This window comes from Plutella xylostella, chromosome Z (genome assembly GCF_932276165.1).
Source record: "Plutella xylostella chromosome Z, ilPluXylo3.1, whole genome shotgun sequence".
In the NCBI taxonomy this organism is placed as follows: domain Eukaryota; kingdom Metazoa; phylum Arthropoda; class Insecta; order Lepidoptera; family Plutellidae; genus Plutella; species Plutella xylostella.
Window position 1 is genome coordinate 13,277,542 of NC_064012.1, and position 14,287 is coordinate 13,291,828.

The following is a 14,287-nucleotide window of genomic DNA, read 5'->3' on the forward strand; positions in this document are numbered from 1 at the left end:
TCGCAACCTCATTTACTTATCAGTTTTAGAGTCCAAGAATTTTCGGTAAAAACTTGCTCTGCTTGAATAATTTTTGCAACCGTTAAGTTCAAAAGAGATTTAAATTTTATTCTAGCCCATGTTTCTGTAATTGCAATATATACGTCTTAATTCCTCTAGATTAGTGATTCATTTCTTAAGATTCAATCAACATAGTTCAAACTGTACCTAACTATATACAATACAATACAATTTATTAAAATATTTTTTATTTAAATAATCCGCCCCGGGTCGTTCCTGGCTCAAAGGTACCCATTATGCTGGCGGCGTTACCTCGTTGTATAGCCAATTCTTATTCCTCTAAATTATTTATTGGTTTCGCATAGACTTGGAGGCTGCTTGGAGGCCATAAAATAGGACCGAAACGGCCGATCCATCGCCATTCGATGATATGTTTCATCCATATAATTTCTTAATTCTCTTGCGTTATTACGCTGGACAGCCATCATTTTGAAACCAAATTTCCCTGCATGTGGCTCAAGCAACATGTTCCAGCATGATGTGCAAAGCATTTTGTAAAAAAAAAATGTTAACTTCTGAGTTTAGCCTTTCAGGCAATTCAAAGGGGAAAATTATTTGACCATTTAAGATGCCAGACCTCAGATTCACTTTGAAGCGATAATGTGATTTTTCTTCTCGCATTAAATGTGGGTTCTCAAGTCAATAACTACGAATTATTGTGCATGTTCAAAAAGCCGTCTTTTTAATATTTATCTTTCCGTCCGTCTCTAAAACTTTATCCAGGAACACTGGTTCTGGCATAAGTTTTTGCAGCATTGTTTGGCAAAATTGGACATGTTGTGGGTAGTCTCGGGGAAGCAACGTTTACACACGTTGCACATGGTAAGGATGGTATTGATACAGCCGTGTAATTCTATTTACGGTGGATTTTGTTTCCCTGTAGTGTGTTAGGAATTCACCCCCCTGCATAGGCTTCGTGAACATTAATGAACACACGATGATCAGGATACCGCAACACTTTCGGGTCTCTTTCACGAAAAATGTGGGCTGCACCAACTTATCTACATTCCCCTTAAATGTATTGATGAGTATTCCTGAGCAGTATAAACGTGTGTGTAAGCCAGATCAGTTTGTCATTACATGTAATTCTAATTTTGCGCGGATTCATGATCCCTTATACATTTCATAGTCAGATATTTTGCGCTCTCTGTATCTACTCGTTTTTTTCGGACTGTGGTCAATGGTAGGACTTACGCAACATAAAAAAATACCTTAGAATTTGACATTTTGTACCGATTGCACGCAAAACACAGTTCTGGGGTGTCGATTTCCCCATTTTTATCTCCTACTATCCTACCCGATATATTCCATTATTTCTTCATACCTTACACAATACGTTAAAACTTATTAGTTGTGCTCTACTCAGGTGATGCTGGTGCTCTGTGCGCACTACCTGACGCTGCAGCAGGCCAGCGCATGGCGTGAGGCGCGCGCTCAGTGGCCGGACCATGGCGCCACTCCCGACTCACTCTTGCTCGACGAGTTTCATCAGCTCTCCAGGTGAATAATGATTACCGGTGATAATGTCGGGGTTTGAAAAAGAGTGATGACGGTTCATAGATTTAAAGTGTCTCAGCGTGCAAAGTATAAAAATTGTGAACGACTTAACAGTCACTTCGGAAATTAAGCACGGTCATTGACAAACATTCGCCCAGCCAGCTATAGGTATCTACGTTATAAATTACTGATAAGTAATCACATATAAAATGCATGCTTAATTCTTCAAAATGTTGTGACATATTCTTCTCTGTACTTGCTCTTTATGGGTCTGAGACGGGATCCACGACACCAATGGCGGAGCGCAGAATTATGTAGATATCGCCACCATAACATTAAATACTAGTACCTATTTAGTCTGTGGCCGCCGCTCCGCCCTCTGGCGTCGTGGATGTGGCCTGACCGGCGCGGCGGTCGAGTTGCTGGCTGTCGTGGCGGCTGACCAATGCCATTTCCTTCTTTACAGGGGTTGGGGTTTAGAAATACAGCGCCAGCAAAAATATGTGATAGAGGACCGTGCGAAAGAAGTGAGTTTTATTCGTTTACTTTAGCAGTCACAATTTTTTTTGACAACGAAGTTCCCGAATGTCAATGTTTTTAACAGTCGCCGGCGATTTTTTTTAGTCAGTAGCCTTTATGTCTAATAATATCGCAGGACCAGAAGCGAGAGTCTTCGCTCTACTCTTTCCTGGCCCGCGCCCGCCTGACAATGGCCCTGGAGGGACTAAAAGAAGCGAAACGCGACGCGCGGTCTACGGACCGCTCTGTGTTGTTACACGATATGTTGCGCGACGCAGTGCAAGCACACCAGAGGCGCGTCGACGTCGGTACACCAGAATTGGTGACTACTTACAAGGCGCCGTTGGATGAACAAGTAAGTGGGAGACGAGAGTTATTGTAATGTATGTGGTGTGGGAGTGTAGAAATATGTAAAAACATTCAAATGTGACTGAATGAATGTTCGATATCATTGATATATTCTCGATTCAGTTCATTTAGAAGTCTTTCTGAAACTTAAAAAGTAATATCTTTAAAGCTATGCAGTCCTAGTAGTTTGCCCACGTAATGTTATATGGCTATGTGCTGATAGACATTCGTTTATCCAGCCTAGATTCTAGGAATGCTACCCCCTACCCCATTTTATCACACACAGGAAAACGACGTGCGTGTGTGATGGGGCGTGTCTACAGCGTCCATCTTACTCCAACAATATTCTCTGTCCAACAGATGAATTATTTCTGAAATTTATGTATTCCCAGTACAATTCAATATATGATTTCATTGAACCTTAATAGTAGAATCCGCCCCGTACGAACAGCAGAAAGAGAGGGCGGGCTTTCCGGAGTTAAAATGCTATCTTATAACACCTTAAAACCGTAAAATAATACTACACCCATGTGCAATAAAAAAGTTCCAGTCAGAATTTGCCGAAACCGAACATATATTTTTTTTTACTTTTAATTTAAAATTTGAACAAAATATTTACGATTTAGTAGGAAATATTCTGAAAATTTACTTTAATATTTTAAACGCGTGTGAAGTTAGCAGCCTATGAATATGTGACCGAAGTATGTAAGATGAACCCATCACTATCATATTCTTATTCGCATAAATGCTGACATTCGAATCGAATAATAATTAAAAAAATAAACGCACCAATATTGTCAAAATTAACATTACTGGTCAATCTGGATGAGGAAACCTGGAAGTAGTCCAGAGGGTCTTGTACAGGTTTGATAGTTTGTCGAAAACTATACATATAAGTTTACGTTTTCTCGCATAAAAAGTGGCGCCTCTAGCGGAAACTGTCATGAAACTCTCATGAAACTTTTGACAAATTATGTATAGTGCCACAATCTTATCTGTTCCGGTGGCGACATCGCTGTGACCGAATCCAGTGATGCCATCGATTAAATTTTGCCTATTTCTGGTTTAAACGACAATGCATTTCTGCTATTACCTATTTCTATAATTAGGTACATTCATAAGTATAGATAAATCAAAATATAGGGTCGATAGTAAATGAAAGAGGATATAATATATCAAACGACATTTGTTGTATAAAAAAATTGTCCACGGCGAACAGAAACAAATTTAGTTCTGATTATGTTCTGATATACTTAAGACATTAAATCTAGATTTTATAATGATATAGGTAATATCTGTGGGTCGTGGAAATAACGAGATAGATAGACTTAAAAAAAACTATTAAGTACTTAAGTAATTATTTTATTTATTTATGAACACTTTATTATTTTCATTTTCTAAAGTAACAAGAAACAAGAGCATAAAATTAAAAGAAATTCTGACAATGTACAAAGGCTGATTGCCAAAAATCCATTTCTTCCAGCCAACCCTTGATACTCGTAGTGGAAGAAGAAGATGTCATTAATCATCATTATTTCGTCCAAAATCACTGCAGGTGCGAGAAATTCTTCTTGGTATACTGCCTAAGGTTCGCAGCTTCACTCACACCTGTAATCAAAGAAAAATAAAGATTATATACTTTCATCACGACCCATCCCGTCCCCACTGCTGGGGTACGGCTCTCTCGGGAAAATATTAATAAAATTACATGTGAGTATATGGGTAAAATTATTCGTCATATTTGGCAACACTAACCTGTAGCCGCTGCAACTCGTTCTTCCAATTTTTCAAACGGAATTAAAGGCGCCTGAATACGTTATTCTTCCTGCATAAAAGCCAATATATCTAGTATTACTTTTCTTGCATCACTTTTCAGCGCTTTTGGCATTATTACACCCAGAAAATCACAAAAAAAATTAAATAACGTAGCGTCAGCCTCTTCGCAGAAATTGACAACTCGAATAACGCACAGAGTATGAAATGACGTTTGACAATGACGACTCGTTAGTACACATTTTGACCACCGGAACAGATAAGATTGTGGCACTATATGCAGATGACAGGAGAAAAGTATACTTTTTTTATTTTCGTAAATAGCAAAACACGTACAAGAGGCTCATATGCCAGCATCTCACCTAAAAGAGTATTTTTTATATTATTCTTATAATTCTTTATTTAGATATCTAAGATCCACTTTGTGCATGGCTTCAGTTTTTTTAAGATGACTACCGTCGAAATGGTTTTTTATTTTTTTTGATATTTTTTTTTTTCAAGTCTCGACGTCATCTTTGTCTATCGGAAAGCCACTTACTTTTAGGCACATCTAAAAGTACCTCTTTTGAAAGTGACACAATTTTGGCAGTAATTTTTCTGAGAAATTGTATCAACTGCTTTCAAATTTGGATTTACTTCTAGCAAATATTTTTTTGTTTGTCCAAAATAATTTTCTATTGCAGTATTACTGTATCTTATGGGCTTCTGTAAGTTACTGAACATCGGCAAGGAAGGGATATATTTTGTAAGCATTCCCTCAAAAATCTCAGGATAGTAAAATGTATTGCAATCAGTTATACAATCAACGTCGTCGGTGTGCATTAATATTGTTTCTTCAAATCGTTTTATGTGAATATAAAACTTGTTGTTTTTGTTGTGAGATTTCGCAATTGATACTGACTGGTTCGTTTTGTTTCGTCACTACTGGCGGCATACAACTTCTTTAAACAGCTTAAGGTTTCATTCAGTTTTTGTTCACCTTTGGACAAACAGCGGAAGACGATGATGATGACCACGGTGCCCACTGCTGTTAGCAGATGGACTCACTTGTAGTTTTATAGACGTTCTTCATTTTTGTACTAAGCAACCGCTGCATTTTTATTACCTATGTACATGCCAGTTTTGCATTGATATAAAAGAATGTTTTACTTTTTTAAGTTTTTTTTTTCGCAATAGACTTATCACAATTAAGCCGTGCCAGCCTCTGGGAGCTGAGGTCGTTGCTCCCCGGGCCGCCATCACAGAGCACGCTCCAGCTGTACTAGGACCGCACGACTCCGGTGGAGATCTCTTTGTAGCAGATGCTGTCTCTGTCTCGCATGAAATCGAAAGTTATCATGATGTATTGATTAAATTTACAGATGAAACTTTAGCATTACTTCACAACTACAGTGCAGTCTAGATTCTAGGAATGCTACCCCCTACCCCATTTTATCACACGCAGGTAATCGACGTGCGTGTGTGATGGGGCGTGTCTACAGCGTCCATCTTACTCCAACAATATTCTCTGTCCAACAGATGAATTATTTCTGAAATTTATGAATTCCCAGTACAATTCAATATACAATTTCATTGAACCTGAACAGTAGAATCTGCCCCGTACGAACAGCAGAAAGAGAGGGCGGGCTTTCCGGAGTTAAAATGCTATCTTATAAAATAATACTACACCCATGTGCAATGAAAAAGTTCCACTCACAATATGCCGACACCTAACGATTCAATTTTTTTTAAACATTTATATTGTTATTTAAAATTTGTACAAAATATTTACGTTTTAGTTCGTAATATTCCGAAAATTTACTAATATTTTATTCGTGATCACTTTACTCATCATATTCTTATTCACAATTAAAACGTTCATAAATGCTGACATTGTGTAAGGTATCAAATAATAATTAAAAATATAAACGTACTAATATTGTCAAAATTAACATTACTGGTCAATTTGAATAGGGATGGGACCTGGAAGTAGTCCAGATGCCAGCATCTCACCTAGAGTCTAGAGTATTTTGTATATTATTAATAATTCTTTATTTAGATAACTAAGATCCACTTTATGTATGATTTCTTTTTTTTAAGATGACTACCCGAAGAAATGGTTTTTTATTATTATCTTTTTGCAAGTCTCGACGCCATCCTTGTCTATCTTGGGAAAGCCACTTACTTTTAGGCACATCATAAAGTACCTCTTTTGAAAGTGACGCAATTTTAGCAGTAAATTTTCTGAGAAATTGTGGCAACTGCTTTCAAATTTGAATTTCCTTACAGCAAATATTTTTTGTTTGTCCAAAATAATTTTCTATTGCAGCATTGCTATATCTTATGGGTTTCTGTAAGTTACTGAACAAGGGCAAGGAAGGGATATATTTTGTAAGCATTGCCTCAAAAAGCTTAGGATCGTAAAATGTACTGCAATCAGTTATACAATCAACGTCGTCGGTCTGTATTAATATTTTTTTTACAAATCGTTTTATGTGCATGTCGGAGATGTCATGATACTAGTGGTCGATGTCATGGTACTGTCATGATACCTGGTTGTGGCGGATGTCGTGAAACTGTCATGATATCTAGTTGCTGCAAATGTCATGATACCTAGTAATCGTGGAAACGACCTGCTTTACCGACATCACACCGGAAGAGACGCGAAGTGTGCCGTTGGCGCGCTTTGTCAGAGTCCAACCGTTTACCTTATGAAGACTGGGACGGTGGGTCCCTCACTTTGTGCTGGAGGCAAGCTACCGAGTAGACGTGTTGGGAACTGATCGTGCGTTTCTTGGAAAGTGTGGTATCTGTGAAGTGCTGTACATGTGAAGTGTTAGTTTAGTTGACCTGTGCCGTTAAGTTGATTTCACTTTGATGTTTTGTTAATTGTGATTTTGATTAAATCTTAATTGTGAACTACCGCTGTGTTTTATGTGTCCACCTACTCGTATACCACGTGCCATGTCTGATGATGATGATAACGAACGCTCGGGCCCCCTCCTGCTTCGTTATGCATATAAAACTTATTGTTTTAGTTGTGAAATTTCGCAATTGATACTAACTGGTTCGTTTCGTTGTGACTGGTTCTTTTCGTCACTACTGGCGGCATACAGCTTCTCTAAACAGATGAAGGTTTTATTCAGTTTTTGTAGACCTTATAAATTGTTTTTCTCATCTAGTTTATTGGACAAGGGTACAGTACAGCGGAAGACGATGATGATGACCACGGTGCCCACTGCTGTTAGCTAATGGACTCACTTGTAGTTTTATAGCATAGACGTTCGTAGTTTTGTATTAAGCAACCGCTGCATTTTTGTTGATTTTATTACCTACTAGCTGACCCGGCGAACTTCATACCGCCTCTTACCCTATCCTACCCTACACTACTCTGCACTACCCTACCCTACCCTACACTACTCTGCACTACCCTACACTATCCTACACTACCCTACCCTACCCTACACTACCCTACACTAACCTATACTACCCTACACTACCCTATACCCTACCCTACCCTACCCTACCATACACTACCCTACATTACCCTACACTACCCTACCCTACCTTTCTTACCTTTTAAACCTTCCCTGGACTTCCACAAATATTTCAAGACCAAAATTAGCCAAATCGGTTTAGCCGTTCTCGAGCTTTAGCGAGACTAACGAACAGCAATTCATTTTTATATATAAGATAGATGTACACATGCCAGTGTTTGCATTGATATTAAAGAAGGTTTTACCTTTTTAACTATATTTTTTTTGCAACTTATCACAATTAAGCCGTGCCAGCCTCAGGAGCTGAGGTCGTTGCTCCCCGGGCCGCCATCACAGAGCACGCTGCAGCTGTACTAGGACCGCATGACTCCGGTGGAAATCTCTTTGTAGCAGATGCTGTATCTGCTGTAACCTGCACATCTAGATTCTAGATGTGTATCGTAAGTGCATTGTATCTATTCCAAAACGGCGATATGGTTCGTAACCTATAACGTAAGTACAAATGTGCTGCGAAAAGTGGGTGGCACGCTTGAGAGCCACCTCTGACTAACCCTTCGGGGATTACAGTCGTGAGTGCATATGCATGTATTGTATATGTCTGATTTGGTATTAGCAGTAAGTCCCCAAAATACTGTTACTAAATACAGGCGCGAACCCGTATCTTTCTTTAGGCTTGATTCCAATACGTTAAATTTACGATTTCTTTATTTATATTAATCAAGCTAGTTGGCAAAGCGGATACCAAACACGATAGATTTCATCTAAAAATGCAAAATTATTTTTAAAAAATCATAATGGTCCTACATTAGGCAGGAGTTTGACCTAGGCGATATGCACAAAGGTGCCATTCGAGAGAGCCACGTGAAGGTACTAACACCTCCACAGAGAATAGGATAGAATAGTGTAGGTACCTCGAATTTCATTCGTACATATTAGTGTTCCTAACCGACTTCAACAAATTATTTCATACCGACAAACCACTTCGACACTGCTTAAAGCCCGAAATTTAAAAGTTATTACTATCTAATTACATGGAATTGAACTACGTCAAAAACAAAAACCGTTACTCATAGATCTCGCCATCCCGGGTCACTTTATGCCTCATGAAAAGATTTATCTCGGAGTACTGGCATAAGATTATGTGATACAGATCTTATGGCTAGTAGGTACTCACTATCGTTATTACTCGATAGTTTTACTCGAAGTCGACCGCAAAACTAAAAACGGCTCGGCGTGAGTTTGAATTAATTGAAAGTAATTTAAGATAGAAAAAAGAAAGAAAGAAAGAATAACTTTATTTGACACTGACAGCAATCATACTTAATTATCTATGATATATAGAGGTTATAGTTATAAATTTGCTGTCCGCCAAAAAGGTGTCCACTCAGCTAATGCAGCGCCCTGAAACCCTTTTTCAGGCAAGAGCGGGACACCGAAACAAACTAAAGAATATTCAGAACACGGGATAATATCATAGGAAAGTTAACATAAACATCTTCATACTTACGGAAATAAAACAAAAATGGAAGGTAAATATTACGCGCAGAGATATATCTGGCTACCTAAACGAGAAAAAACGCTACTGTAACTAGAACTTCTGTTTGCAAACGTGACAGCAAGACTCGCGAAGTTAACTTTACAAAAACGATTCTGTTATTATTTTACCTGTCGGTTTATTAATAACAACTAGATGTTTAGTGTAACCGACCAAACAATTTAATTCTAACTACAAGTTAACTTACGCGCCTGTTACAATACCAATGTAATTGTAACCATACGCCAAGTAAAGATTACTAGATCGATTGTTAGGACTACTATGCAATCTGGTAACCATAAACACTTTTTTCTTTGGGTTCACTAAATACTTTGCTGTAATGAATTTGTGTAATATAACGACTCGAACTTTAATGATTACTGTTCGTATTGCAACGCTAGCTGTATGTTTATTGTAACAAGTACAATACACATTGTAATACTAGATACTACATCCTCGATACTGTTACAGCTACTATTTCGTATGCAGTACCTACTGGTTTAGGGGTCGGTGCAGACAGACAACGGAAAGATCCTCGCGGAAATTATTGCGGTCATTGAAAAAAACCTTGTCACCATAGATTAAATTACAAAATATATCTAAAAATGGTGACATAGTTAATTTTTCAATTACCTTGAAATTTCTGCGGGGATTTTTCCGTTGTCTGTCTGCACCGACCCCTAAACCAGTAGGTACAGGCATACGAAATAGTAGCTCTCTGGAATCAAAAATAAAAATATGAAGTACATAGAAAAATTACATTTATTTTATATTTTTAATTCTTCTCAATAGAATCATCTGGGTTGTATTGTAATTGTAACCACTTCATCACGACCCATTATGTCCCCACTGCTGGGGCACGGGTCTCCTTCCAATGAAGGAAGGGTTTAGGCCTAGTCCACCACGCTGGCCAAGTGCGGGTTGGTGGACCCCAACACAAGCAAGCTTGTGCTGAGAGAGTTGTCGGGTAAGTGGGCAACCCGACTGTCAGATGTTTTCAAGCCGCCCGAAGGCCTCTGACTAGGCTTAACGACTGCTGCCGAAGCAGCAACCGGGACCCACGGCTTAACGTGCCGTCCGAAGCACGGAAGCGTCCAGAAAAGCACCACTTGAAATTGGTCACCCATCCAATGGCTGACCGTGTCAGTTGTTGCTTAACCTCAGCGATCAGTTACGATCACTGAGGCCCGCTCGACTACGGACGCTTCTTGTAACCACTTGATTTATTATAATTATCTTAAATTGAGATCAATTTAATATCAGACTCGAATAAATATCGGATAACAGGATTTTTTTAAAATGATGTAAGTAGGTACTTATTTCTTAAAGTTGTTGAAGATCAATATCCAGATCAGTTATGATATGAATGCATTAATTTAATAGTGCTTTAGTTTCTGTCCTTTTTTCTTAGCTTTGGATGGTCGCCATAATTGTTTTTTCGTCCTGCATGTTTCCCAGAAACCATTATTATATTGACTCCATTTCCTCGTAATTTTCATCATATAAAAAACAAAAGATTAAATTAAAATATTTAAAATGGTATACCTTATAATATAACCATAATGTTAATGAAGTCGTACATTTTATTACCAATCAAAAAAATACAATCAAATCACTAATATTTATAGGTAGAGGTACAAACTTACTTTGAAAAGTATCAATATACTGAGGTAAACCCCCACTGCTGCAACAGCTGTGGGATATCTCCGTCAACGTCATCGGACATCACGCACAAAATCACGTCAAATTTAGCGTAAAATACACAAAAACAAATAACCCATCGTGTTATTTAGCTTGGCGTTTAATTCAAGAAAGCCAATGAAATGAAAATAATGATTGAAGAATAATGGTTTGTTAACCTTGTTCATTCTTTATTCATTCGTAATTTTATATTTTATTTCATAATGTACCTAATCAATTGATATATTGTGCTCAAGGAAATATTTCTTCCATTCCAGAGAAGTTATTAATAGAGCGGTACTAAGGGCCATGTTTAACTACAACGCCCTGTCCGAAAACGAGTTTCAGCGCCGGTACCGGCTGTCTACTAAAACATTTCGGTTTCTTTGTGAGGAGTTGCGGGAAATAACTCCTCTCAGAGCTTCAACTAGAATAAGCCTGGAGCACAAGGTAAAAGACCAGGAGGACATTTATATAATTTGGTTTGTAGGTTTTATCTAAACATGTACCTATGCTTAATTAGCTCCATACTAAAATAATCATATAATTTCAGGTTTTTTGTGCCTTAAATTTTTATACCAACATACCAACGAAGTGTGGGAATGGGGAAGTACCTTGGTCAAAGCACAGTCAGTAGAATTGTGACGGAGGTCACAAACGCACTGACTTGCCCAGGGATGCTCAACAGGCACATAAATTTCCCTAAGACAGCTCATGATAGGAATTTAATAAAAAAGAAGTAAGTTACTACCTATTCACCTTTTGTGAAACTTCCAATGTTACTTTAATGATTTCTTGAAATAATGTGGATATAATGCACTTCCAACTATCCTATGAGTTATTACAAGTGTAAGTGAGAGTTTGAAAGTAAAGAAAAAAGACTAATTATGCAAACTTACTTTTCAGATTCTACACAAAATATGGAATACCGGGTGTCATAGGTTGCGTGGATGTGTCGCAATTCGATATTTTTCAGCCTAAGAAAGCTGTAGAACATTAGTTTTTCTGCAGGAAGAATTTCCATTCATTGAATGTTCAAGTGGTAATTATATAATTACAGTTTTTCAAGTGCATATTTATTTCCTTAATATATTGATAATTGAATGATGATTTTTCTATTAAGATGGTAGGTATATAGTTATTAGGTAGTTTTATAAATAATATTTTTATATTTATAGGTAAGTACTATTTTAGTTTAGGTTATTTAGTCGTAGATCACATTTTATTAAAATCAATGTTTTATTTTATATATTATATGATGGTGGAATGAATGTGAATTTAACTTATTTTACAGGTGTGTGATAGTGACTGCAGAAACACAAACATAAACCCCAAATATGGAGGTGCAACCCATGACTTTTTCGTGTGGAACAACAGCCAGGTGTCAACTTTTATGGAAACCTTATACAGAAATGGAGAACAAGGATGGCTGTTAGGTAAACAGGAGTTTAGCCACATAGACATAAACACGTGAGTAAACCTGTAACCCGTATAAGAGATTACGGGCTTACGGCAGAGGTGGTTATGTTGGTATTGTTTACATTGCGAATAGGTGGCCAAGTTCCATCTTTCAGCGGGTTTTTTTTATTTAGCAATAATGGAAATCTTTTTTATTTCTAGGTGATTCCGGCTATCCGCAGCGGCCTTGGCTTATGACGCCAATCAAAGATGCTGCAGACGACAGCCCCGAGGCTAAATATAATCATCATCATATAATCATGATCAACTACATGGCAAAGCCAGGGTGCTTATAGAAAATACATTCGGCAGACTAAGAATTTTTTTGGCGATGTCCTAACAAGGACTGGATGCTCATACTATGCACCAGAAAAGTGCGCCAAAATGATAACAGCCTGTGCTGTTCTACACAAAATCGGCATCTTTTTTATGGTCCCTCTTCTTAAGCAGGATGATACTGATACTCTGATAGTAGAAACATTCTCTCAAGAAGAAGTTCCAAATTCTAGCTTATATACTGAGTCGTCTTAATAAATTCTTATTTTAATATTATTTTATGTAACCAGTAAAGCCATGCGATAAATAAATAAATAAAATAAATTCTTATTTTAATATTTTTTTATGTAACCAGTAAAGCCATGCGATAAATAAATAAATAATTCAGAGGATTTGGTTCGGCAAAGGGCTTCTCGTCGCCCCTTGTTGATTGGCTCAACAAATCTGTGATCAAATCCGGAATCTGGATATTCTATGAATTGAAGCTGTCATTTTAGTATGTAAACAAACCATTTTCTATGAAACGAACGCTTTGCCAACTAGATTGAGTCTAGCGAAAATTGAGACTGCAACTAGTTTTTATAAATCGGTGGGCCTTTCTGGCCTACCACCCCGCCAGAGAGGAACGTCTGCCTATTTCGTCTCCAGACCATTCATACTCAATGGTCACGGGCAATGAAAAAATTCCAGTCACAAAATGCCGACAACAATTAATAACCCCAATATTTTTTTACTTTTAATTTATAATTTGTACAAACATTAGTTGCTCTGTTGCTGATGCTGTGTTAAATGTATTTCAATGTTACAGAAGGCGTCATTAAGCTATCCTTTTCCGCTTAATAGTAATTTGGTGCTTTTCTCAGTGGAACCTTTTTATTGCCCGTGAGTTTGTATCAGCTCTCATGATGACAAAACAAAGCATCAAAGCCGATCAATCACATACGAACCGCCGAAATCACTACTTAAATTTAAATGATTAACGTCATTCCTACTAACTTTATTGTATTGTATATTATAGGTATATAATTCCAACCTAACGTCCTCGATCTGAACTACTACTAACATACTGAACTACAATTATGCTCATTGACCCCCGTCCCATAACTACACTCTTTTTTAGGGTTCCGTAGCCAAAATGGCAAAAACGGAACCCTTATAGTTTCGTCATGTCCGTCTGTCCGTCTGTCCGTCTGTCACAGCCGATTTACTCGGAAACTATAAGTACTACAGTGATGAAATTTGATGGGAATATGTGTTGTATGAACCGCTACAAAAATATGACACTAAATAGTAAAAAAAAGAATTGGGGGTGGGGCCCCCCATACATGTAACTGAGGGATGAAATTTTTTTTTTCGATGTACATACCCGTGTGGGGTATCAATGGAAAGGTCTTTTAAAATGATATAAAGTTTTCTAAAAAACATTTTTCTTAAAGTGAACGGTTTTTGAGATATCAGCTCTCAAAGTCGTAAAAAGTATGTCCCCCCCCCCTCTATTTTTATAACTACGGGGTATAAAATTCTAAAAAAAATAGAGGTGATGCATGCTAATTAACTCTTTCAACGATTTTTGGTTTGATCAAAGTATCTCTTATAGTTTTTGAGATAGGTTGATTTAACTGTAATTTTGGTTAAGTTATTGTGCTTACTACGGAACCCTTTGTGC

The 14,287-nt window shown here is 37.5% G+C and overlaps 1 protein-coding gene across 1 annotated transcript in view; it reads left to right on the plus strand.

The window, feature by feature from the left end:
• LOC105388275 overlaps positions 1-14,287 on the plus strand; it is a 251,699-nt gene that overhangs the window by 143,154 nt on the left and 94,258 nt on the right. The window contains exons 17-19 of the mRNA XM_011559157.3: positions 1,427-1,560; positions 2,024-2,084; positions 2,213-2,431. Of these exons, the coding sequence (XP_011557459.3) occupies positions 1,427-1,560; positions 2,024-2,084; positions 2,213-2,431 (414 nt within the window). The remainder of the gene's footprint in view (positions 1-1,426; positions 1,561-2,023; positions 2,085-2,212; positions 2,432-14,287) is intronic.